At 43.1% G+C, this 24,889-nt stretch overlaps 1 protein-coding gene across 1 annotated transcript in view; it reads left to right on the forward strand.

The window, feature by feature from the left end:
• The first annotated feature begins 1,456 nt into the window (after window positions 1-1,456).
• Window positions 1,457-24,889, forward strand: part of PRKX (protein kinase cAMP-dependent X-linked catalytic subunit) — a 67,049-nt gene continuing 43,616 nt past the window's right edge. Inside the window, exon 1 of the mRNA XM_054164703.1 lies at window positions 1,457-1,903. Within this exon, the coding sequence (XP_054020678.1) occupies window positions 1,729-1,903 (175 nt within the window). The 5' untranslated portion in view covers window positions 1,457-1,728. The remainder of the gene's footprint in view (window positions 1,904-24,889) is intronic.

The following is a 24,889-nucleotide window of genomic DNA, read 5'->3' on the forward strand; positions in this document are numbered from 1 at the left end:
TCAATTATTTTGAAAAAAAAAAGTTATAATTTTACAGACACTAAGATTTCTTCAGCATATGAAAGCTTATTTTTAGACTTATCTTTAATCAAATATTCTGATATTCATGAAAGGTTTGTTGGTTTGCTCATCTTTTGATCACATAGGTAACAAGTACACAACCTGCAAGAAAATGTACAATTTGCAATTAAGGAATCTTTAAAATAGTCCATTGAAGGCATGAATCACAATAATTTTTGTATACAATGTGTAAAACATAATACAAAAGTAAATTAAATAGTAAAGCAAAATAGAAGTGCAAAACTTGCATTCTGAGTGGCATACAAATGAAATTGACTAGTGATTCTTGTCAGTCTGACAGGAAGCAGAAATGCACTAGCATTTTTCTGAATTAGTCATAACCCTTCACATCAACAAGCTAAGAGATAAAAACATACATATGTCATCTGAGTATCATGACTATAAATGAGACTGTAAGGACTCCCTTAAAATTCAGGAAAGATGTATATTGATTTGTTATACTCATTACACATTTATACTTTTTTTATTTTTTTTTAAATACACACACATGACTGTTTCTCATTATTATTGAACCAACTCTACAGAGACTTGTAGGCCCATCTTTTCGTATTTAATGAAACGGGGATGCAAACTGCCACCTGTGTACTTGATTTACACATCAGGGGAACAGATCCACTGCTTATTGGAGCACAGGGTAGGAGCAGTAAGCAATGTAGAACTAGGCCAGGGCACTGCATGGGAAAAATTAGGATTTCCTTCCCAATTTTGACACCAACTAAGTGACTTGGCTCACACACCAGTTTTCCCTGTCTTTCAGCATAAACATCAAGTTTCTTGGCCGCTGTAGAAGGAGCTTATTAGGTACGCGGCAGCTGCTACATCAGATGTCTTCCTATCTTCGCTGGGCACAGCTTGGCGCTCCCGCCAGCCATCCAGTCATCTAAATATTTTGCAGTCTCGAGTAGACAACATCGAGGGGCTGTGGCCGTCGCAATACCCATACCTGCTTGAAATCAGGCAGTAATGTAGGAGTAACCCTTTGAAATGTGCGCCTTGCAAGGGCCTCATGAACCATTTCTAACTTTTCGTGGGGAGCGGACGGGACCGTCCTCCGTCCCTCAGCAGCCGCAGCACTGAGGGAGCGCGGCTGCACGCGCAATAGCCGCTAGGGTCCCCTCCATCCCAAGCCCCCCACCCAGCACAGCGCCGCTGCCTCTCAGGCAGGGTACAGGAGTGGCGAAGGACGAGCCAGGAGCACCAGCACCACAGGATACCCACGTGCCCACGGCGGGGAACGAGATCCGCATTCCCGCCGTGCGGCGGGAACGCGCTTCCCCCACCCCCTCTCCGCCCCGCCAGTCCTCTGCGGGACCGTGCCGCAGCAGCAGGAAGGCAAACCCCACCCCTTCGGCCCGCGTGTGGCGCGGCTCGGCTCAGCTCGGCTCGTCAGTTCGCGGCTCGGCAGGGTTCGCCCTCGCCATTGTCTGCTGCGAGTGCCGGGCGGCGCGGCGGCTGGCAGCGATGCTGAAAGACTCCGCGCCCCCTCAGAGGCGGCAGCGGGAACTGGCTCCATCTTCGGGGAACAGCCACTCCGCCTGCTGAAGACTGAAAGTTTGTGTCCCTGCCGCTCCCTCTCCTCCCCCTTCTCCCCGTCAGACCGGCTCGTCCTCCATGCGCTGAGCAGCTGCGGAGCGCCCGCTCGGCCCCATGGACGCCTTCAGCGCCGCAAAGGCCAAAATGGGGGCGAAGAGTGGCGGCGAGACGGCGGTGGCAGGGCTGTCGGCGCCTCAGTCCGCCGTGCCGGCCCCTAGCCCCATCAGTCCCGCCGCGCCCGAGCCCGCCGCCTACAAGCTGGAGGACCTGGAGACCCTGGCCACCGTGGGTGAGTGTGGAAAGGGTAGGGCGGCGTGACTAGGGAGGAACAAAGGAGCAGCCCAGGTGCCCGCATGTGGCCGTGCCCGCCTGGAGTAGGGCGGGCAGCATTCTCGCCTGCTGTCGCCGGGCGCGGCCCGGGAGGTGTCCCAAAGGCCGTCTGCACCCTTTCTTTTTCCGGGAGTTCTCTTTTTTGGGGTGCCCCCTCTCCTTCGCTCCTTACCCCAACCGCACTTCGGGGCCGCGGCCGCTGGGTGTTGTGGGCCCGTTCGGAGGCAGCGAGGTTGGACTCTCGGCCGTTTAACGGCTGGCAGGTGTCTTTCGGGGCTATCTCCCTTTCCCTTCCCTACACGCCCCTGGCTCTGGGGAGGGGACGCCGACTGGCATAACGGCTGCTCCGCGCCGCAGGGCTGCCAGTGGTGGCTGCATGCAGCTCAGAAGACACGCTGCAGCCTTCGCGTAGTTTGGGAGGTGTGCTCTGAGCCTGTGGGAGTTTGTTGGCATTGTCTGTCCCTGGCGTGGCTGTGAGGGTGGGCTGACGAACAGTCATGACTTTCATCTGCGGCTGAACGACTCTCTGACCGGGTTTGGCCTGTCTGTGAGAGAGGGACAGTCACAGCTGAAGCCGAAAGACCTTTGGGTGTAAAAGCCGATTTGTCCGATGTAACTTAATTTACCTGCATCATTATTAAAAATAAATCACCATTTGCATGTAGTTGTCGTTCAGTGAACAGATGAAACAGGTTAAATGACTATAGCTAAGTATATTTCAAAACCCCAGCCCTCTCTTGGCCTGAACATTGATGCAAAGATGCTTTGCACGTGTACAATTTTGGTGGAAGGCTAGGTTGCATCTAACATCTGCAATAGCCGCTAACAACTGCCCGTATTCAGCAGAATTGCCGAGTAAATACATGTGTGATCACGTACATTCATGTTCGTGTCCACTGTTTCTGTGCCTTTGTGTTTGAATGTACATGTGTATAGTTACATATGTTTGTGCACCTGGTTTGAAGGCTTGTGTATATTCACTATATGGGAGCTTTATTATTTTTTTCTTTACAGAATTGTGAAATTATTTTTGGCTATGCTTATTTCAGTAAATGCTGTAAATCTTATTTTCCCCTAAGCACTTTTCAGCCAAAAAAAACCAAAAAACCAAACCCAAACAAGAGTGCACTTTAAGCTCTTCCTTATTGAAATAGATGGTTTTTAATAGGTCTTTTAAGATGAAGTTGGAAAGTTCTCATAGTGTGATTGGAGAAGGGTATGTTATCTTCTCTTGAAGTGCATTTTTCCAATTTGAAATGTGAACAGGGGAAATTAATTGAGGTTATTAAGATACTGCTTGAAAGGTTTGTTATGTTTTTTCCTCACTAGAAGTGATTGTTGTTTGTTACATCATGACTAGTTGCCATGGATACAGTTGTCATCACAGAGGATTATGACTTCAAATGAAGGATATGCTACAGAAAGCTAGCAATTTTTACAATAGGCGTAATAGTCATGGAGAAGTTCCTGAGGACAGTGAAGAAGTGTGGAAATAATACTGGTGTTATTTTTAAACCACATCTTTTCTGAGTGTTCTTTAAGGTAGTCCTTAAAGATTTAAGGAATAGGAAGGTTTGGAATCTACAATGTATCAAAAGAGGCTTTTAAAAAGTGAGACTGCTTAATATGAAGACACAGAGAACAGAATAAAATGTGAAAGGAGAGATAACTGCCTATCAGGACACTGACAGGATGCTTAAAGAATAGTCTTCCTTCTCTGTTTTATTCAGCTTGATTTCCATCCCCCCTTCTTTTCTCAAACAACTCTGAGAAGATTACCATTCTTTGTATCTCTTCTCAACTGTGTCATTGGCTGTTCTGTAGGGAGAAGGAAGACAAAACTCAAAACTTGAAAGGTATAAAAAATGTGCACAGATAAATACATAAAGCCTTATTTTGTCAAGAAGCTGACCTGGCTTTTTTTAAAATAACATTTGGTTTAAAAATTAGTTTGTGTCATGCCTTATCTGCCTCAATAGAAGACTGTTAAGAGGGAAAGATTCTATATCCTCACCAGGAAGCAACGCAGCAGCCTCAAAGTGATACTGAAACTGAACACGTTTATACCTATGCCTCTGCATAGCACAGTGTATAGAAGATACAGTGCCCTGCTAATGTGTCTAGTGCAAATGATATCTGAGCCAGTACCACTGCATGCGGTTGGGTTGCTCAGTAGGCACTTACTGACAGGCTACATTGTATTCCTGGTCTACAAGTTAAATCAGTGCAGAATACTATGTAGATGTCTAGTTTAGCTTGGAAAGCTCATTTTTGCTTGGCAGAAACCTTTTGTAATTGAGTTTTAAGTACAGTTTAGATTTATATAACTGTACTGAAAGAGTGTATCTACATGTTTATTTCAACAGTGGTTTAAGTCAGTATTACAATATACTCAGTTTTTCATCTTCCTGCACAAGTAGATGAGATGAATGTGTTGTCATCAGTTTCACCACAGCATTTGAGAGTTGTGTGCAGTTTGATTGGTGTGAAAAGAACAGCAATTTTCTTTCTGTTGATATTCTCAAAAGCTATATGCCATGTCTGACACATTTGGAGATGTTTGTTGGAGGGGTATGCCCAGGACAGGAATTCTGATATCTTCTCTATTAGAATCCTTGAGGTTCATAGGTGTGCCCAGGCTTTGAAACTATCAAGAAAGTGGCAAAATAGTGAGTTGAGCTCCATGGTCTTACAGCTGTTGAAAAGTAATATTTGAGGTAACAAAATGACATGGTTGTCTATGAGATTGTGGTCATCCCTGACTTTAGGTACCTTGTAGGATGAAATCAAGTTCATGTAATAATAATAATAATAAAGTAATTGGAAGCATTGCCTGCTTCAAATATAGTAAACACTCTTTTAAATATCTTTTGTGTTCTAACAATATTAAAATGCCTCTGTTAACCTGACCACCATGAGGCAGGCTGGATTGGGCATATTCTCCATGATTTCTGTTGGAAACTCTGTCTGGCTTAGCAAAGAACTCATTGTGAGGGTAAAAACCGGACAGGGAGAAGAGTTTAGTATAATGATTAGGAGGGCATTTGTTTCCCCCGAATATCCCAGGACTCAGCGATTGTTTTGATGTCTGTGAGTGCTTTGGTAAAAGGCTTTGAGTGCAGAGACTAGAGAACAAGTATGCTTTTGGGGGAACTGCCCTAATATTTAGTTGATAAAGTGAAGTTGTGGTTTTAGGGAGGGTACACAGGTGGGGTGCATACTGGTCTCTGTCACTAAGAGAGATTAAACAGGAAGAATATTTCTTTGAGGGTGCTTCCTGAGTGAAGATGTGGCTTTGAAATTGGAAGTGAGTGCAGAGGGTTTTTCAACTAGTCCTCTTACAGGAAAGGTCAGTGTTCTTACTCTAGAGCTATAGAAGGTGTCTGGATGTCCACTTCTGGTTTTGAATTAATTTTCATTTCAAAGGAATTAAAAATGAGTGCTTGCTACAAAATTGCTGCTTGGGCCACACTGAAATATTATATGAATCTCAGTTGATTTTACATACTCGGGCTGTGCCAAGGTAGTTCTGTGATGCACAGAAGCAAAAATAACTACGCTATTGCTCAAAGTTCTTGGCCCACTGAAGTTTATCTGAATCCATTTCAACCTTTTTGTAGGCCTAGTCAGTGGAGGACAGAGGCTATGAACACTAGTGCCATCATTTGTGAATCATCTTTGGTTTTGATGAGTGTTTAACAAGAACAACCTTTCTATTCCAGTAGTCAGAGTGGCTGCAGTCAGGCACCCAGAGATAGTAAGTTTTTAATTACATGCCATAATGAAGTAATTTAGATCATCTAGAAAAATGTCTTCACTTTTGGGTATGTGAAGTTGGGAGAACACCTGTTTTGTTTCTAAATGAAGTGTATGGTAATAAGGAAGGGAGAAGTAAGAAAACTCCGAGCAGAAAGATGACTAACTTCTTGTCTTCTCTCCTGTGAGATGTTTCCTGCCCATTTTTCAAATTACAATTAATACTGTTACAGGCTTTATATATGTAAATTGGATTTTCTAAATCTATTCAATTGATTGAAATATTTTAATAATAGTATTTTCATTCAAAACCTTCTTTTAAACAACTGTTCCCATGAAGTATTTTAAACAAAAGCAGAATTAAAAATTGGGCAAACCACTATTTTAATTTTTATGAGCAGGGGGAAATTTTTAAAAGTACATGGGAAAAGTAAGGTGCATCATAGCTTTTTTTTTTTTTTTCCCTTAAGTGGCTCAAATTAGTTCTGTTTCTTACCAAGTGTTACACTACTAAGGTTCTCACCCATTTGAAAACACTGTATTCTAAGTATATGTGAACATTTTTTCCTATTCTGTCACCTTTTCTTGATACTGAAATGACAAATAATAATCCATGATTTTACTTGGCAATATCCTTAAATACCACATGTTTTGAAAGAAAACATAGTCTGCATGTTGTGACTGTAATGGTGACCTGAATTCAACACTGCATTTGTACATCTTTGAAACTTTAGTCACAAAGCTAAATGGCTTGGATTTTGTTTTTACTCTGTCTGTAAAATGTCTTTCTTGCTTCATTTTTCCCTCCCACAAGATCATACCTGTCCCAAAAATAAATGCTTGGTATTGTTACAGCTGATGTTCTAGAGAGAAAATTACCAGGTGTGACTCAGCTTTCTTCTCTTGTTTTTCCTGTTACCCACTGCTGAGGTGAATTTCAGTAGGATAATGTTTATTGTGGAGTAGGCAGCAACAGGTACTTTCCCACAAGGTGCTTATTAGGCTGGAAAAATGAATTGAAACAAATACTCTCTTTTATCTTTCAGAAAGGTCAGAAAAGTGAGAGTATATGGAAGAAGTCTGAATATGTAAAAAGTAAAAGTTCACTTCTTTTCTATCTTCACTGCTAAAATCAGTGTTCAGGTAAATGGCTAGTGTTTGCCTGTCACTTCTTTCTTTTCCCTTAGTCTTACTTAGGTATCTAACTGTGGAAAGAAATTCTGAATTTTTCTCTGTTGTGAACTTGATGGTATGTTATAGAATGGGCTTTAACACTCACATACACTTTTTGAAGATAATTTGTTAAGTCCAGCGATGCCCAGAAGTGCCTATGGCAATGCAAATAATCTGGAACCTGACTAATGCTAGTATCTCAAAAAATAAGAAGCATGCAAAACTCTTCTCCTACAAAATCGAAAACACCACCTTTCTCATGCCAAGTTTATGCTTAAGTAAAATGCATATTCCCAGTAAGGATACTGTTGAAAAATTCTTCCATCAAAAGTGTGGTGTCTCAACTAAAACTGAAAAAGATAGATGAGAAATAGAGATTTTAATTTCATATTTTTTCTTCTTTCTCTGCCCTCAAAGGGAGGAAATTTGAACTTCAAGTACTGGTGGTTGATGACATGTAGACTCTTGGGGCTTGACTCACCTTTTCTGTGTTTGGGTTCCTGAGTTTGCATGTCTGGACTGTTTGTAGTGGACAGGGAAGGCAGCCTTTTGGCAATGGATGTCTTGATATTTTGTCTTTTACATCCTGAAGACTCAGGGAAACAACTCACAAGGTAAAGTGCATTTCATTCTGGTTTGGCCCCACTTTAAGGGTGATATACAATATGTAAATATCAGAAGAAAGAAAAGGGGAGCAGAGTTTATGTATCACTCTTGTTTGTTATGAGGTACACAGCAACAAAGAATGAAATTGTTAAAGTAAAATATGGGAACCTTGCAAGGGCTTGTCTAGGCATTAGCTGTTCTTAACCAAATTAGTTTAGGTTAAGCAGTACAATGCCCTTATTGTTGATACTTACCAGTGTAAAACGTCAGCATTAGCTTCTATTTCTCGGAGTAGTTTAGCACAATGTCTTTGCTTGGGAAGGAAGGAAAGCTTCTTTCTATTTCTGTGTAATTTTAGAAAGTTTTTAGCATCTCTAAAGATGCTGGTAAGTAAAATTTTTTATTTTGTTGAGTACTGTATCAGTGTGCACCTGGGATATTCAGTTGATAAGGAAGAGAGATTCTCAAAATTTAGCCTAATTCTGGTTTCTGGCAGGAGGATTATGTGGATGAATGTACAAATTATTATTTTATTTTTTTTTTTTTAGGGGAGAGAAGGTGGTGTATTTTACATCAGAGCAGTATTTAGGTATTTTTATTCCTTTTTGAATGCCAAAAAATAGATCAGAGATTTTTTCCCTTAGTATAACCCTTTCTTCACTGTAGAGGCTAAATCTAGAGTACTAAGGACATTTTTCTGGGAGATGGGTGAGTGAATTTTTGAAAGCAGTTAATGCATTAGTGAGTGGAATGTTACACAATAATAAAATGCTAAAAATATTAAAAAATGTGTCAGTCTGAAAAAATTTAGTCTTGCTTTGCTAGTTTTGATAAAGGAAATGTTTAAATTTTGTCCTTTGTGTCATGTTTACTGTTTTGTTTTGGGTAAATAATATATTTCAAGGGTATTGAAATAACTTCAGTAGTGATGGTGAGACTGTAAGGTAGCAAGTTCAAGACTTCTTTCTTGAGGGGTTTGAAAAGATGTTACCTCTGAATCATTGAGTGATGCTTGTTTTCTTTAAAGGTTTGTTGGGAGAGGGTATAAAATAGATACAGTGATTGTATGAGCAGTTGTGCCTTGAACCTGTCAATAATCTGAAAAAACCCAACTCTGAGAATAACACAGATTCTGGAAAGCATCTTTGAACTTGAAAACATCTTGTTCTACTCTGAAAATACTAAACTAGCAATCTAATTATGTGGCTTAAGCATTTTTTTAATTTTTTTTTTAACATAGTTTAAGGGCCACAGTGTTATTAAACTCTAAATTTTATGGGTTTACAATCCAATTTAAGCAACTTAACTGTTCAGTGTAGATAGCTAAGATCTTTTACTGAAAGGCCAAAAGATGACTGGTTCCGGAAAAGTAGTTCTGGAAGTGTAAGTCCTAGCATACTGGAAGTATTTAGAATGTGCATTTCTGGGTATATCTACATTGTAGAGTATATAATTACAGTTCATACCTAAGCTATATTTAAACTTTTATCACTTAATTTTAGTATAACTGTTACTTGTATCGCCAAAATGCTTGTACTTTAGGGTTAGTAAAATAAGCTTGCCTGACCAACTGTAATGCTCTTGCTGAAGGATTTGTATTAGTATCAATACTTATTTTAAGGTAGTTTGAGGATGTTTGCATTGCAGAATTGCTCATCACAAGTGTGAATGCTCATTTTTTTGGTCTGAATTCTGACAGCTGCCCCATCCAGTGTTAAATAGTAGTGATCAGCAGCATCAAGCTACCCTCTTTCTTCACTCCCATTCCAGCCTGTAGCAGTTGGTAGCTAGTCTACTAATTGATTTACAGTAACTTTAGTACAAATAGGTTGTCATTTTTCTCCAGGGAATCAATTGATCTGCTTTGATGCACTTAATCTCAGACAAATTGCAAGCAGGTATGTTTTATTTACTTATTTATAAGTAAACCATGTTAATGAAGGAAGCATCACATGACTAAACTGCATTGTATAACACATTTCTGTATAACATCAATAGCGTTAGAATGTTAGATGTGTCTGTTGGGTAGACCTGCTTAATGGAACCATTGCTTAAGCCTTGCTTTGACCAACATCTTTCTTAGTCTGTTAAGGGAACACGAAACTCAGCTCAATTTGACCAACATTATGGTTAATTAAATCTGAACCATATTCCTCATTCAATTTCAATACTTTGTGTAGCATCTGGATTTCTAGTCTTGTGACTCCTTATTTGTTGGGGGGTGTTTATTTAATATCAAAATAGAGCTGATTGGTTGTATCCTTTCATTTGATTAGCAGTGTATTTCCAAGGTGGCATGCCAACAGGTTATGGTGTCTAAATCAGACAAATTTTTATGTAAAATCTTCTTTGCTCTTATTTATTTTCTGAATATTCAGTTAGAATATCATCTACAATTATCTCTACTGGAATATGAATTATATTTATATGCATGTATATATTAAAAATTATATAAACACCTACAACGTAAGTTCTGCAGCTTGATGTAGAAAGAGCGAGAATATGTACAAATCTGCTCATTCTCTGTCAGCATGCAGAGGACTTCCTACTTGGCTATCGCACTTAGCTATTCTTTGTTTCTGCAAATTATTCATACAGTATCTATAGCATGTAGCAATTAAAAAATTACCTTTTAAAAAAACTTCATAAAAGCATTTATTCTGAGCCTATTTTTTCGTGGAATAGACTAGAATAGAATTAACCAGGTTGGAAAAGACCTTTGAGATCATCAGGTCCAACCCATCACCCAACACCATCTAATCAACTAAACCTTGGTACCAAGTGTCTCATCCAGTCTCTTCTTAAACGCCTTTGTATTTATTGGAGTACTTGAGAAAGGCAACTCAAGAAGTAGAGCTTTATAACATAAACTAGTATTAGCAGTTGTAACCTGTGACTTAAATATGCATTTGCTTTTCTTCTGCACACTTGACATTGTCTTATACATACTTTTTAAAAAGCCCTAAAGCTATCAATACAATACATTGTTTTACCTGGAGAAAGAGACTATATAATCTCTTAAATTGTCTGTTACAAGAGGAAAGTATGTGGTTTGAGTTTTTAAAAAATTTTTATTTGCGTGATTCTTACGGAGGTGGCAATGATTTTTTTTTTTTTTAAATTATATAAAGTGACCATTTAGGGTGCCCATTATGCAAAATTTGAATTTTAGTATGGTTCTTCACTAAAAATGTAACTTCTTCCACAGCATTTGTGGCATTTGCTTGATTGCTCTGTTTGTATTGGGGAGTATGGAGAGTTCAAACAGTCTGGAAAATTTACAGTAGTAACACTGTCTGTAGCATTAGGTGCAAGGAGTTGTCTGTATTAAAGCAAAATGTTTAGGTAGTATTACTTTTATACCTCCCTGATAGTGCTTCAGCAAGTAAATTAAACACTCCAGAATTACTTAGGTACATGTTGAAAAAGCTGTCCCTCCAAAGACTCTGAAAACAAGCTAAACTGGGTGCAAGAGTCTTACTTTGCTGATCTACTAATTATGATGCACTATAATAGCTATATGGATGGGAAATATAAAAAAAAATCCAAACAAAAAACAAAACAACCCAAACAACACACACATACACAAATAAAAAAAACCCCAGAACAGAAGCGACCAATCAACCAGCACATCGCCTCCTCCCCCCCGCCCCTCCCCCCCCAAAAAACCCCCACAAAAACCAAACCAAAACCCAATCCAAACCAAAACCAACCAAAACCCCCCTCACAAAACCATGAGGCTGGGACCTGACTGCTTATGTAAAACTTGTGGGTGCCATAATAGCAGACTCATCTAGCTACCTGCCCCAAAACAGATGACACACTGCTAGCCTCAGACTTCTTTCCCCCAGTTTGGTATTGGCTTCTTAAATCTCTTTAGGTGCAGTAGATGATAGCCTGTACAGTTTTAATTTACACAGCCTGCCAAAAATAACTTCAAGAATGCATTGTAAAATTTTAGTTTGTTTTCAGCAAGATCAGTGGGTAATTCCTTTTCTGTCTCTGGAGAACAAACAACAAGGGCAGCTGCTGATCAGTCTTGTTTCTAAACTGAGATTCTTATCCTCTCTTCCATCAAAATGTTTCAGGCTGCATGTCAGTATGCTGAAATTTAGTTCTGACTTCTGTCACTTTCAAAGGCCTACGAAGACTTCTGCAATATGTCTTTGACCCTTGCAGCTGTCACACTCAGATGTGTTGGATGTAAAAGTTAACTGAATCAGCAACACTGTTTTGCTTCCTTTTCACTTGCATATATTTCATCCTTTATCAGTAGAAAAGTAGAAACTGATTGGGGCACTTCCATTCCTGATGCTCTAAAGCCTGTGAAAGCTATCTACTTTAAGTGTTTAATAAACTATATCCTTTGTTCTGAATGTCTGAGTGAAGGGGGATTGTAGAATTAACTGGTTTTATCTGCAACACTTCTTGTAAGCTTTTTTTTGTGGTGGTTAATTTTTTTGATGCCTTTGTTATTAGGTAGGCCTACATTTTTCAGTGCTCCTACTGCACTGTCAGTTGTAGAATAAGCAGAGGATACAGCATTTCTGTGTTGATTTTGTATAATTCTGGGAAAACAATGCTCTGGAAAATTGTGATATGACAATTTGCATGTGCATTTTGTGAAATAACAGGTTTTGATATCTGAAATCTAAACAGTATTTTGGAATTGCACTTTCTTCCCCTCCTCCCCTCTCATCCCCCCCAAAAGTATAATATGATTGAATTTTGCAATCAGAAGTTGAGCATATGATGTGGCTAGGGTATAATTCCATAAATATTCAACCTGACATCAGAGGCAGAATGAGAAATAAAATCACAAAATCCTGTTTAGCAAGGATTTTTAAGTCTTTTAACATGAAATATATATTTTACACTATACTGCAGGTGATGTTACTTACCAGTGAATTCTTTATCTGTTGAGAAGAGCTTGCAATATATGCTAATAGCAAATACAGAAGCAACATTGGAAAGTGGCAAACATGGAAGACAAGTGCCTTTGTGGCTAATTAGCCAGTCCCTCAGCAATCTTTATTTTTTTCCATACAAGTCTTCAGGTTAACCCGTGACACTTAAAGCAGGCTTTGTTTGCATAATTATTGATTTTATAGATTAGAATATGCCTGTTTCACATTGCTTTTAAGTTTTTTTTAGGAGTGTACTTTGGTGCTAAAAGCCTGCAGTATAAATAATTTTGTCTTTGAATCTTCATCTTAAATGTTAAATGCAAGAAAAGTGCTTTGAAACTATGCATTTGGGGACAAGGGTTCACGCCTCTGCTAATTTTAAATATTATTTTGCAATTTTACTGACTTTTTTGCATGGTCACCATTTCTATTTTGTTATAGATAGTTCTAAATGAAATGAGGACAAATGAAGCAGATGAATAGTCAGAGAAGGTTGGCAGGCAGTAATGGCATGAATGCATTGGTGAGGCTATACTTTGAGTGCTTGAATTCCCACTTAAAAACTATGTTGGTAAAAGAGTAGGATCTTAACACTGTTTTGGGACTCCCAATTTTGTTTAGGTAGGTTTGTATTTCCCCAATACTGTTTCCTTTATGAGCAAACCAAATAGAACAGAGTGAATGTCCCTCTAGAAGCAGGAGTTGGTGTTACAAATGATTGTATGCAAAGAAAAAAAAATGTTACTAATGCTTGATTTGGTAGGTGTATCTGAACTTGTAGCTGTGGCTAGTTAATACTGAGTGTGCATTGTCTGCCACTTTATGTTATTGCTTCATCTGGAAATAAGCCATCTATGGATTCACTGATATGCTAAACTTGGATGGTTTTGCATGAAATACTGCCAATTTATGTCGTGTAATAAAATACATTGACAAACCTCTCTCCAATGTTCACTCATTCTGGTATTTAAAATATTTGTTGGAGGAAAAAATTCTACTGACATTTGGATGTTACTGCTAGGGAGAGATGCAGAACTCCATGGATATTCCCAGACCAGTGTTGATATCTTGACTAATTGGCTTTTGTTTTTGATAGTGGTGTTAGAAGCTTCATTGTTTGAGAAAAAACAGAACTTTGTTGCTTGGCTTAATATGGTTCTCTGAAATATGGTTCTTGAAATAAAATTAAACTATTGTAGCAATAGGGGAAAAAAAGGCCAACAACATGGAAATGTGAGGACACTTGCAGGAGGAGTAGAATTGACAGGAGAAAAGTCATACTACTTGATTGCTTTGCTTTGCAGATCCTTCCATAGCAAAGTTGATTTAGTTTTGTATTTAATTTTAGAGTTTACCCAATGTTCATATCATCAAAGAGTTTTGCATATTGTACACAGACCTAATTTTAAAGACTGAGGGACTCAGTAAAGTTGACTAAAAGCAGCAGTACAGTGAAAATAGGTACTTCTAGGGATTTTTTTAAACATTGGTTGTACTTATTTACTGGCAAGTCTTATTAAGGATAACATTTAATTTTTATGTCAAGAAGTGAAATATTTTTGTTAGTCATTGTCACAGCATTCTTCTGGTACCTTATGAGGGAGCACATTTTGGGTAGTGCAGTTCTGTTTTCCTCTTTCATCAGTGATACAGGAGGACCTCATATAAGAAATAATAATTTTAGGGGTCTCTGTCCTTTCTTTTGAGAGTGTTATTTATTCCTAGGAAATATGCAAGTATGTGACACAAACTGCAGTTCACTTCATAGGACATTAAATACCAAATATGCCTAATAATTTTTCTTGCTTGGTATATTTCATCTCTTCAGTACAGAAGGATGCCATTTATCTTTGCTGCTGAAAACATGGTTCCGCTTTTGTAAAAAATGCTAATGGATGATAAACTAATAAACATCAGATAGCAGTAACATTCAGTTGCAACTAATTTGGGTTACATACGAACCAATGACCCAGCCCAGACAGATGGGTGTTGTGTTTGTGTGGCAGTTTTAGGCTATGCCTTTAAAATTTAGCTGCAGATTTTAAGCAGAAAAGTAGAAAATTATAAATAATTCACTATTGTGTGTAAAAAGGAAAACAAAAGATTGTTCTAAACAAATTCAGTGGGCAAAATCTGGGGTATAGAAGCAGTTGTACCAAAACATCTTTCACATTTCACTTCCATTCCCATTCCTTTTCTTTTTCTCCTGTGGTCTTAGTTGTTCTGCTTCACTCGGGGAGATAATAACCACTTTTGGCTGGCCTTGAGAAAAGATAAGAACATTAACACCGCTTCTCTCTCTGTACTCCTTTTTTTGCTCTTTGGTACAAAGGGAAAGGGGGGGAGGTTTGGGAGGGGTGGCAGTGGAGCAGCTTCCCTGGACTCTGGGAGAACCAGAGGGGTGCCAGGGGGGGTTCCATGTTATTTTCTAGTTGTAAATATCTGTATAATATTGTAAATACTGTATATTTTGTACATATTCATTGCATTCCATTGTGGAGTGTAGTTTTTGCTTGTAAATACAGCTTCCATTGACTTCCCACTGAGTTAGTCATGCTAAGTTAATGAGATGGGAAACTTCAACCTGCCAGTTTGTTTCTGGTACTTTCATCTAACCGTGCCTTCTAATTTTAGCACATTTCTGTTTGTGCACTCTTTCTTAAAGTCTGGAATTACAAATTTATTAAAGTAATTATTCTTTAAAATGAATAATTCAAAATACATTTCTGTTGAAAGGTGTGCTATGCCAGCTGTAATGACAAGTGAACCTCTTAATAAATAATAATGCTACAGTTCTGGAGAAACAGAGTCTACAAGGGCATGTGAAGTACTCTTGATGTGAACTGAAGCTCATGAGTTCAATTATCTGTAATTTAATCTATGCCATGAAGGTGGTGTTGGATTTGCTATTCATTGCTCTTCCTACTACAGAGTGTATTTTTGTTTTTCTGAATTCTGAGATTTTTTATGGAAAGAGAAAATGGGACAGAGTAATAGTGCGAAGCAACTATGGAAGTAAAACCTAAATTAACCTGTGTTTGGGTAAATGGGTGTTTGTGACATAACTGCTATGATGTAGTTCCCATCACAGAGACGTGGTAGGACGACTCACATGACTGGAATGCTTCAATTGTTGGCTACAGGCTCTTCAGGAGAGACAGGCAAGGAAGAAGGGGTGGAGGGGTGGCCCTGTACATCAGGGAGGCACTAGATGCCATTGAGCTGGAGATCAGGGATGATTGGGTTGAGTGCTTGTGGGTGACAATTAGAGGGAAGACCAGAAGGGCACACATCCTGGTTAGAGTCTGTTATAGACCACCCAACCAGGAGGAAGAGGTTGATGAAGCATTCTATAGGCAGCTTAAGACTGCCTCAAGATTGCCTGACCTTGTTCTCATGGGTGACTTCAACCTGCCTGATGTCTGCTGGGATCTCAACACAGCAGAGAAGAGGCAGTCTAGGAGGTTCTTAGAGTGCATGGAGGACAGCTTCTTATCCCAGGTGCTGCATGAGTCTACCAGGGGCAGTTCACCAATAGGGAAGGGCTGGTGGGTGATGTTGTGGTTGGAGGGTGTTTAGGGGTCAGTGACCATGAAATAATTGAATTTTCAGTATTCAGTCAATCTAAGAGGGGCAGCAAGAAAACCTCCACTCTGGACTTCTGGAGGGCAGACTTCAGGTTACTCAAGGAACTAACTCAGAAGGTTCCTTGGGAAACAGCCCTTAAAAACAAAGGGGTCCAGGAGAGCTGGACCTGCTTCAAGGAAGAACTCTTGAGGGCACAGGAACAGGCTCACTACAATCCTGGCTCACTACAGACGTCCCAGAGGACTGGAAGCTGGCCAGCGTGGTGCCCATCCACAAGAAGTGCTGGTTGGATGAGCCAGGGAATTATAGGCCTGTCAGCCTGACCTCAGTGCCAGGCAAGATTATGGAACAGGTCATCTTGAGTGCAATCACACAGCACTTATAGGCTGGCCAAGGGATCAGGCCCAGCCAACATGGATTTAGGAAGGGCAGGTCCTGCCTGACCAACCTGATCTCCTTCTATGATCAGGTGGCCCGCCTGGTGGATGTGGGGAGGCCTGCGGATGTAGTCTACCTGGACTTCAGCAAGACCTTTGACACTGTCCCCCACAGCAAACTCCTGGCCACCTGTCAGCCCATGGCTTGGATGGGAGCACACTGTGCTGCGTTAGGAACTGGCTGGAGGGCTGAGCCCAGAGAGTGGTGGTGAATGGTGCCACATCCAGCTGGCAGCCAGTCAATAGTGGTGTGCCCCAGGGATCAGTGCTGGGCCCCATGCTCTTTAATATCTTTATTGATTGATCATCTGGATGAGGGCATTGAGTCCATCATCAGTAAATTTGCAGATGACACCAAGCTGGGGGCAGGAGTTGATCTGCTGGAGGGTAGAGAGGCTTTGCAGAGGGACCTTGACAGGCTGGACAGATGGGCAGAGTCCAACGGCATGAGATTTAACACATCCAAGTGCTGGATTCTGCTCATTGGCCACAACAACCCCATGCAGAGCTACAGGCTGGGGTCAGAGTGGCTGGAGAGTGGCCAGGCAGAGAGGCACCTGGGGGTGCTGGTCGACGGTAGGCTGAACATGAGGCAGTAATGTGCCCAGGCAGCCAGGAGGGCCAATGGCATCCTGGCCTGCATCAGGAACAGTGTGGCCAGCAGGAGCAGGGAGGTCACTCTGCCCCTGTACACTGCACTGGTTAGGCCGCATCTTGAGTACTGTGTCCAGTTCTGGGCCCCAGTTTAGGAAGGATGTTGACTTGCTGGAATGTGTCCAGAGAAGGGCAACAAAGTTGGTGAGGGGTTTGGAACACAAACCCTATGAGGAGAGGCTGAGGGAGCTGGGGCTGCTTAGCCTGGAGAAGAGGAGGGTGACCTTATTGCTCTCTACAGCTACCTGAAGGGAGGTTGTAGACAGGCGGAAGTTGGTCTCTTCTCCCAGGCAACCAGTACCAGAACAAGAGTACACAGTCTCAGGCTGCACCAGGGGAGGTTTAGGTTGGATGTTAGGAAGAAGTTCTATACAGAGAGAGTGATTGCCCATTGGAATGGGCTGCCTGAGGAGGTGGTGGAGTCACCATCACTGGAGGTATCACCGTATCACAGTATCTCAGTATAACTAAGGTTGGAAGAGACCCCAAGGATCATCAAGTGCAACCTGTCCCAACAGACCTCACAACTAGACCATGGCACCAAGTGCCACGTCCAATCTGCCCTTTGACACCTCCAGGGACGGCGACTCCACCTCCTCCCTGGGCAGCACATTCCAATGACGAATGACTCGCTCAGTGAAGAACTTTTTCCTCACCTCGAGTCTAAACCTCCCCTGGCACAGCTTGAGACTGTGTCCCCTTGTTCTGGTGCTGGTTACCTGGGAGAAGAGACCAATCCCTTCCTGTCTACAACCACCTTTCAGGTAGTTGTAGAGGGCAAGGAAGTCACCCCTGATCCTTCTCTTCTCCAGGCTAAACAATCCCAGCTCCCTCAGCCTCTCCTCACAGGGCTTGTGCTCAAGGCCTCTCACCAGCCTTGTTGCCCTTCTCTGGACACGTTCAAGTGTCTCAATGTCCTTCTTAAACTGAGGGGCCCAGAACTGGACACAGTACTCAAGGTGTGGCCTAACCAATGCAGAGTACAGGGGCACAATGACCTCCCTGCTCCTGCTGGCCACACTATTCCTAATGCAGGCCAGGATGCCATTGGCCTTCTTGGCCACCTGGGCACACTGCTGGCTCATGTTTAGGCGGGTGTCAATCAGCACCCCCAGGTCCCTCTCTATTTGGCAGCTTTCCAGCCACTCTGATCCCAGCCTGTAGCTCTGCATGTGGCCCAAGTGCAGCACCCGGCACTTGGACTTGTTAAATGCCATGCCATTGGACTCTGCCCATCTGTCCAGTCGGTCGAGGTCCCTATGCAAGAGGTGTTCTGGAGGAGACTTGATAGGGTGCTTGGTTGCATGGTTTAGTTGATTAGGTGGTGTTGGATGATAGGTTGGACACGATGATCTTGAAGGTCTCTTCCAACGTGGTTTATTCTGTTCTATAAAATGTGTGTATATTTACATATATGCGTATATGTTGCCAAGAAATGTGGTACATGTTGAAGACATATGTAGGACACCAGAAGGAAATAAATGAAAATTTAAAATACTGATTTTTATGCAGAGAAAAGAAGAGAACTTTGTTGTATTTTCTGTGTTTAAGTACTAATGACTGTTTTCAGTGGCTGGAAAGGGAGAACACTGGGGATATAAAAAAGGCTCTTTGTGGCTGGCTAACTCATAACTATCTGTGATATGATGGATTGGAAATTCTGTTTCTATTAGTAAGATCTATCTTAGAGTCTTCACTAGTATTACTACTATGTAATGCACACAATGCACTTCATGATCTCACAGAGCACTATGAGTTAGGATCCAGGCAATAACTTGCGGCCTGTGGAGTAGAACAAATGATAAATCTTTAATGCCAGATAATTATTATTTTTTCCATGCAGTATTCTAAATAATGTATCTGTAAACATTAGATTCTTGTGTCTGAAGTAGAGGTGTGTGAGAAAGTGTGTAAACAGCTAACACTAATCACGATCTGAAAGGGCTTAGATCTCAAGGTTCTGTTATCCTGATGTTTTTGACTGTCATACAGGAGGATTTGGGGAGTTTGTTTTCTTGTTAAAGCTTTGTTTTCCATTTAAGGTGTTCTTTAGATTAACCAGGCCAATGATGCTGGGAAGCTGTTCCTGCATATCGAGTTAGTGTATAGTCCAAACAGTTGTCCTGAAATGCAGTTTATAACATCTCAAATGACGTTTCTTGTGTACAAGGGATTTGCCACTGTACTACTTTGAACCTAGTCACCATCAGGTTAGTAGACAAATCCAATGAGTTGTTCGGCTAAGGTTCTGCAATTTGAACTAGAATACTGGATCATTAGTAAGGATGAGATTTTTATCAGCTCAAACTCACTATATGTAAAGAGCTACATGGTCTTTTCTTCTCAATACATTAAAAAAATCACTTTGACAGTATTTGAAGTCCTTTCAGATTTTATGGCTAGTTTTCAGGTTGTATGGAAATATTTGTGTAGGGTACATGCTCTTATGTGTACCAACTGTTTTGCTTCTGGATTTGTATGTTTTTTTGTCAGTGATATTGTTCAAGTCCTGTAACATGAGGATGCCATCAGAAATTACACTTGAGCTCTGCATTTTAAAAGATTACACATAATGGTGTGGCTGAGGAGAGAGGAGGCAGTGCGAGGAGCGCAGCCCTGGGAGCTTGCTTTTGGCTTTGCTTTCCTTGCTTTTCAGGTGATAAGGGGCTGGTGGCTCGGGACCTCCTGAAGAGGGGAGGAGGGGCAGCAGGCTCGGGCCTTTGACACCGTCCCCCACAGCAAACTGCTGGCTAAGCTGTCAGCTTGTGGTTTGGACCACAACACTCTGTGCTGGGTTAGGAACTGGCTGGAGGGCCGAGCCCAGAGAGTGGTGGTGAATGGTGCCACATCCAGCTGGCAGCCAGTCACCAGTGGCGTCCCCCAGGGATCAGTGCTGGGCCCCATCCTCTTTAACATCTTCATTGATGATATGGATGAGGGGGTTGAGTCAGTCATCAGCAAGTTTGCAGATGACACCAAGTTGGGAACGGATGTTAGTCAATTAGAGGGTAGAAAGGCTCTGCAGAGGGACCTCGACCGATTGGACAGATGAGCAGAGTCCAATGGCATGGCATTTAACAAATCCAAGTGCCGGGTGCTGCACTTTGGCCACGGCAACCCCATGCAGAGCTACAGGCTGGGGTCAGAGTGGCTGGAGAGCTGCCAAACAGAGAGGGACCTATGGGTACTGATTGACAGCTGCCTAAACATGAGCCAGCAGTGTGCCCAGGTGGCCAAGAGGGCCAATGGCATCCTGGTATGTATTAGGAATAGTGTGGCCAGCAGGAGCAGGGAGGTCATTGTGCCCCTGTACTCTGCATTGGTTAGGCCACACCTTGAGTACTGTGTCCAGTTCTGGGCCCCTCAGTTTAAGAAGGCCATCGAGACACTTGAACATGTCCAGAGGAGGGCAAAAAGGCTGGTGAGAGGCCTTGAGCACAAGCCCTGTGAGGAGAGGCTGAGGGAGCTGGGATTGTTTAGCCTGGAGAAGAGAAGGATCAGGGGTGACCTCCTTGCCCTCTACAACTACCTGAAAGGTGGTTGTAGACAGGAAGGGGTTGGTCTCTTCTCCCAGGTAACCAGCACCAGAACAAGGGGACACAGTCTCAAGCTGTGCCAGGGGAGGTTTAGACTCGAGGTGAGGAAAAAGTTCTTCACTGAGCGAGTCATTTGTCATTGGAATGGGCTGCCCAGGGAGGTGGTGGAGTCACCGTCCCTGGAGGTGTTCAAGGGGAGATTGGACGTGGCGCTTGGTGCCATGGTCTAGTTGTGGGGTCTGTTGGGACAGGTTGGACTTGGTGATCCTTGGGGTCTCTTCCAACCTTGGTTATACTGTGACACTGTGATACTGTTGCCTACGTGCCTGAGTGCAGTGACATAGCAGGGGGAGGGGTTGCCACGGAAACCACTCTCCAACCAAACAGAACCCAGCATGTGGTTGAGGAGAGAGGAGGCAGTGGGAGGAGCTCAGCTCAGCCCAGCCTTCTCACTGACAGGGGGTAAAGGAGAAAAAAGGAGAAAAAAAGAGAGAAGGAAAAAAAAAAAAAACAAGAGCCGAGTGGAGAGGGCGGTTACTGAAAGATGGTTACTACTAGAGCAAAGGCTAGTAGAAGAACAGTGGGCACCCAAACAGAGACCACACACAAGCATGCAGATGTTCAGGTAGGTGACTGCAGTGAGTGCTGGAACCTGGCACTTGATATGGAGGATGGGAGGAACAACTCCTGTGTTAGGTGTGAGCAGATCAGTGATCTGATGAGCATGGTGGCCGAACTAAAAGAAGAGGTAGAAAGGCTAAGAACTATAAGAGACGGCAAAAGGAAAATTGACTATTTCCATAATCTTACCTCTACAAAAGCAGAACAGGGGGTAACTCTTAGTGAAACAGGGAGTTTGATACCTTCCCATCAGCAAGCCTCTCAGCCTCCCTGTATTAACCCACATGAGCAGGGCCAATGGGAACAGGTCTCTGCCCGACGGAAGAAATGCAAATGGAGAAAGCCTGCTACATTGAGCAGCGTACTGCCTACAGTGCAATTACAGAATTGGTATGAGGCTCTGCAGGAGGAGCAGGTCATTGGTAAGGTTGAGGACTCAAGAAGGTCAGAAGCTGCACCAATGACAGGTTGCCTCAGGCCAGCCATCAAAACTAATCCTGAAAAGAAACCTTGTAGGGTCATCATTATAGGAGACTCCCTACTGAAGGGAGCAGAGGGCCCAATATGCAGACCAGACCCATTTCATAGAGAGGTCTGGTGCCCAAGTAAAGGACATTGCAGGTAAAATTCCCAATCTCATGAGTCCTTCAGACTACTACCCACTTCTGGTCTTTCAGGTGGGTAGTGACAATGCAACAATGAGAGGCTCACAATCAATTAAAAGAGACTTCAGAACCTTAGGGCAACTGCTAAAGGGATCGGGAGCTCAAGTTGTGTTCTCTGCTACCCCTCTAATGTCAGCGATGGACAAGAGAACATTGAGGAAGAGCCAACAGGTCAATTCATGGCTCTGGGGCTGGTGTCATCGACAGGGTTTTGGGTTCTACAATCATGGCTTGGTTTACAAGGCACCAGAGCTGAAAACAACTTATGGGACACACTTGTCCCAGAGGGGGAAAAGGGTCCTGGGGCAGGAATTGGCACGGATCATTGATAGGGCTTTAAACTAGATTTGAAGGGGGAAGGGGTTAATAGCCTCCTGCTGGCCTGTGACAAACAGAGGGGCAGCTCACCAGAGGCAGAGGGATGGAGAGCTGGTAAGGACTCTCAACTTGCTGCCCCAAGGCAAGCCATGAATGATGCACCAGGACATTCTGTGAAAACCGAGGGGAATTGGCACAAGAGGATGACAGGGCCAGCCCAGCTGAAGTGCCTCTATGCTAATGCATGCAGCTTGGGCAACAAACAGGATGAATCAACAGCCACTGTGCTGCTGGGATGCCATGACACAGTGGCTATTACTGAAACTTGGCAGGATGATTCCCATGACTGGAATGTAGGGATAGATGGGTATAAGCTCTTTAGGAAGGATAGGCAGGGAAGGAGAGGAGGAGGTGTTGTCCTCTATGTCAATAACCAGCTGTAATCAGTGAAGCTCCACCTGGGGAAGGATGATGAGCTGGTTGAGAGTGTATGGGTTAAAATTAAAGGCAAGACAGGGGAAGGAGATATTACTGTGGGGGTCTCCTGCAGGCCACCTGACCAGCAGAACCAAGCAGATGAGGCCCCCCACGGGCAAATAGAAGCGGCTTGCAGGTCACAAGCCCTGGTCCTCATGGGTGATTTCAACCACCCTGGCATCTGCTGGAGGGACAACACAGCAAGGCACCAGCAATCCAGGATGATCCTGGACTGCATAGAAGACAACTTCCTCCTCCAAATGGTAGAGGAACCAACAAGAAAAGGTGCTATGTTGGACCTTGTTCTCACCAACAGGGAAGGGCTGGTAACCAATGTGAGGCTCAGAGACAGCTTTGGCTGCAGTGACCATGAAGCAGTTGAATTTAAGATCCTCAGGGCAACCAGGAGGAAGTATTCTAAGCTCACGACCCTAGACTTTAGGCATGCAGACTTTGATCGCTTCAGGGATCTGGTAGCCAAAGTGTCATGGGACAAAGCCCTGGAGGGAAAAGGGACCCAGGACAGCTGGTCAGTATTCAACGACCACCTCCTCTGTTTCCAGGAGCTATGTATACCAACAAAGGGAAAAGCTGGAAAGAATGCTAGGAGGCCTGCCTGGATGAGCAAGGAGCTGCTGGACACACTATCACTTAAAAGGAAACTGTACAGGAAGTGGAGGGAAGGACAGCTGGAACAGGGGGTATATAAGGAAGCTGCCCGAGCAGCAAGAGACCTGGTTAGGAAAGCCAAAGCAGAGTTTGAATTGAATCTAGCCAGGGAGGTTAAAGGGAACACTAAGAACTTCTACAGGTATATTAATGGGAAGAAGATGACTAGGCCTCAGAAAGGAAACTGGTGAAATGGTCACAAGTGATGAGGAAAAGGCTGAGGTACTCAGTAACTTCTTTACCTCAGTCTTCACTGCAAGGGCCTCCAGCCACACTCCTGATGTCATGGAAGACAATGCCAGGGACCACTAGGAAGAACTGCCCATCATAAGTGAAGACCAGGTTCGTGATCACATGAAGAACCTGAAAGTGTTCAAGTCCATGGGACCAGACGGGATACACCCAGGGGTACTGAGAAAACTGGCAGATGAGGTTGCTAAACCCCTCTCTGTTATATTCCAAAAGTCATGGCAGTCTGGGGAAGTCCCCATAGACTGGAAAAGGGAAACATTACTCCCATTTTCAAAAAGGGTAAGAAGGAGGAACCAGGGAACTACAGGCCAGTCAGTCTCACCTCTGTGCCCAGAAAGATCATGGAGCAGATCCTCCTGGAGGCACAACTGACTCAGAAGAATAGTAAAGAGGTGATTGGGAACAGTCAGCATGGCTTAGCCAAGGGCAAATCCTGCCTGACAAACCTGGTGGCCTTCTATGAACAGGTGACAACATTTATAGATGAGGGACAAGCAACTGATGTCATTTACCTGCACCTGAGCAAAGCCTTCAATGCTGTCCTGCACCACATCCTGGTCTCCAAACTGGCCTCCCAGTGGAGGCCAGTGACAAGCGGAGTCCCTGAGGAATCAGTCCTGGGACTTGCCTTGTTCAACATCTTTGTCGGTGACATGGACAGTGGCATTGAGTGCACCCTCAGCAAGTTTGCTGATGACACCAAGCTGTGTGGTGCAGCAGACATGCTGGAGGGAAGGGATGCCATCTAGAGGGACCTTGACAGGCTGAAGAGGTGGGCACAAGCCAACCTCATGAGGTTCAACAAGACCAAGTGCAGGGTCCTGCATGAGGGTCGAGGCAATCCCAGGCACAAATACAGCAGCCCTGAGGAGAGAGACTTGGGGGTGCTGGTGGACGAGAAGCTCAACATGAGCTCTCAGTGTGCACTTGCAGCCCGTAAGGCCAATCAGATCCTGGGCTGCATCAAGAGAAGTGTGGCCAGCAGGGCAAGGGAGGTGATTCTCCCCCTCTACTCAGCTCTGGTGAGACCCCATCTGGAGTACCTGCGTCCAGTTCTGGAGCCCCTATTACAAGAGGGATATGGACGTGCTGGAGCGTGTCCAGAGAAGGGCCACAAGGATGATCAGAGGGCTGGAGCACCTCTCCTATGAGGACAGATTGAAGGAGTTGGGGCTGTTCAGTCTGGAGAAGAGAAGGCTCTGAGGTGACCTAATTGTGGCCTTCCAGTATGTGAAGGGGGCCTATAAGAAGGCTGGGGAAGGACTTGTCAGGATCTCAGGTAGTGA

The sequence above is a fragment of the Dryobates pubescens genome, chromosome 10, assembly GCF_014839835.1.
Source record: "Dryobates pubescens isolate bDryPub1 chromosome 10, bDryPub1.pri, whole genome shotgun sequence".
Lineage (NCBI taxonomy): Eukaryota > Metazoa > Chordata > Aves > Piciformes > Picidae > Dryobates > Dryobates pubescens.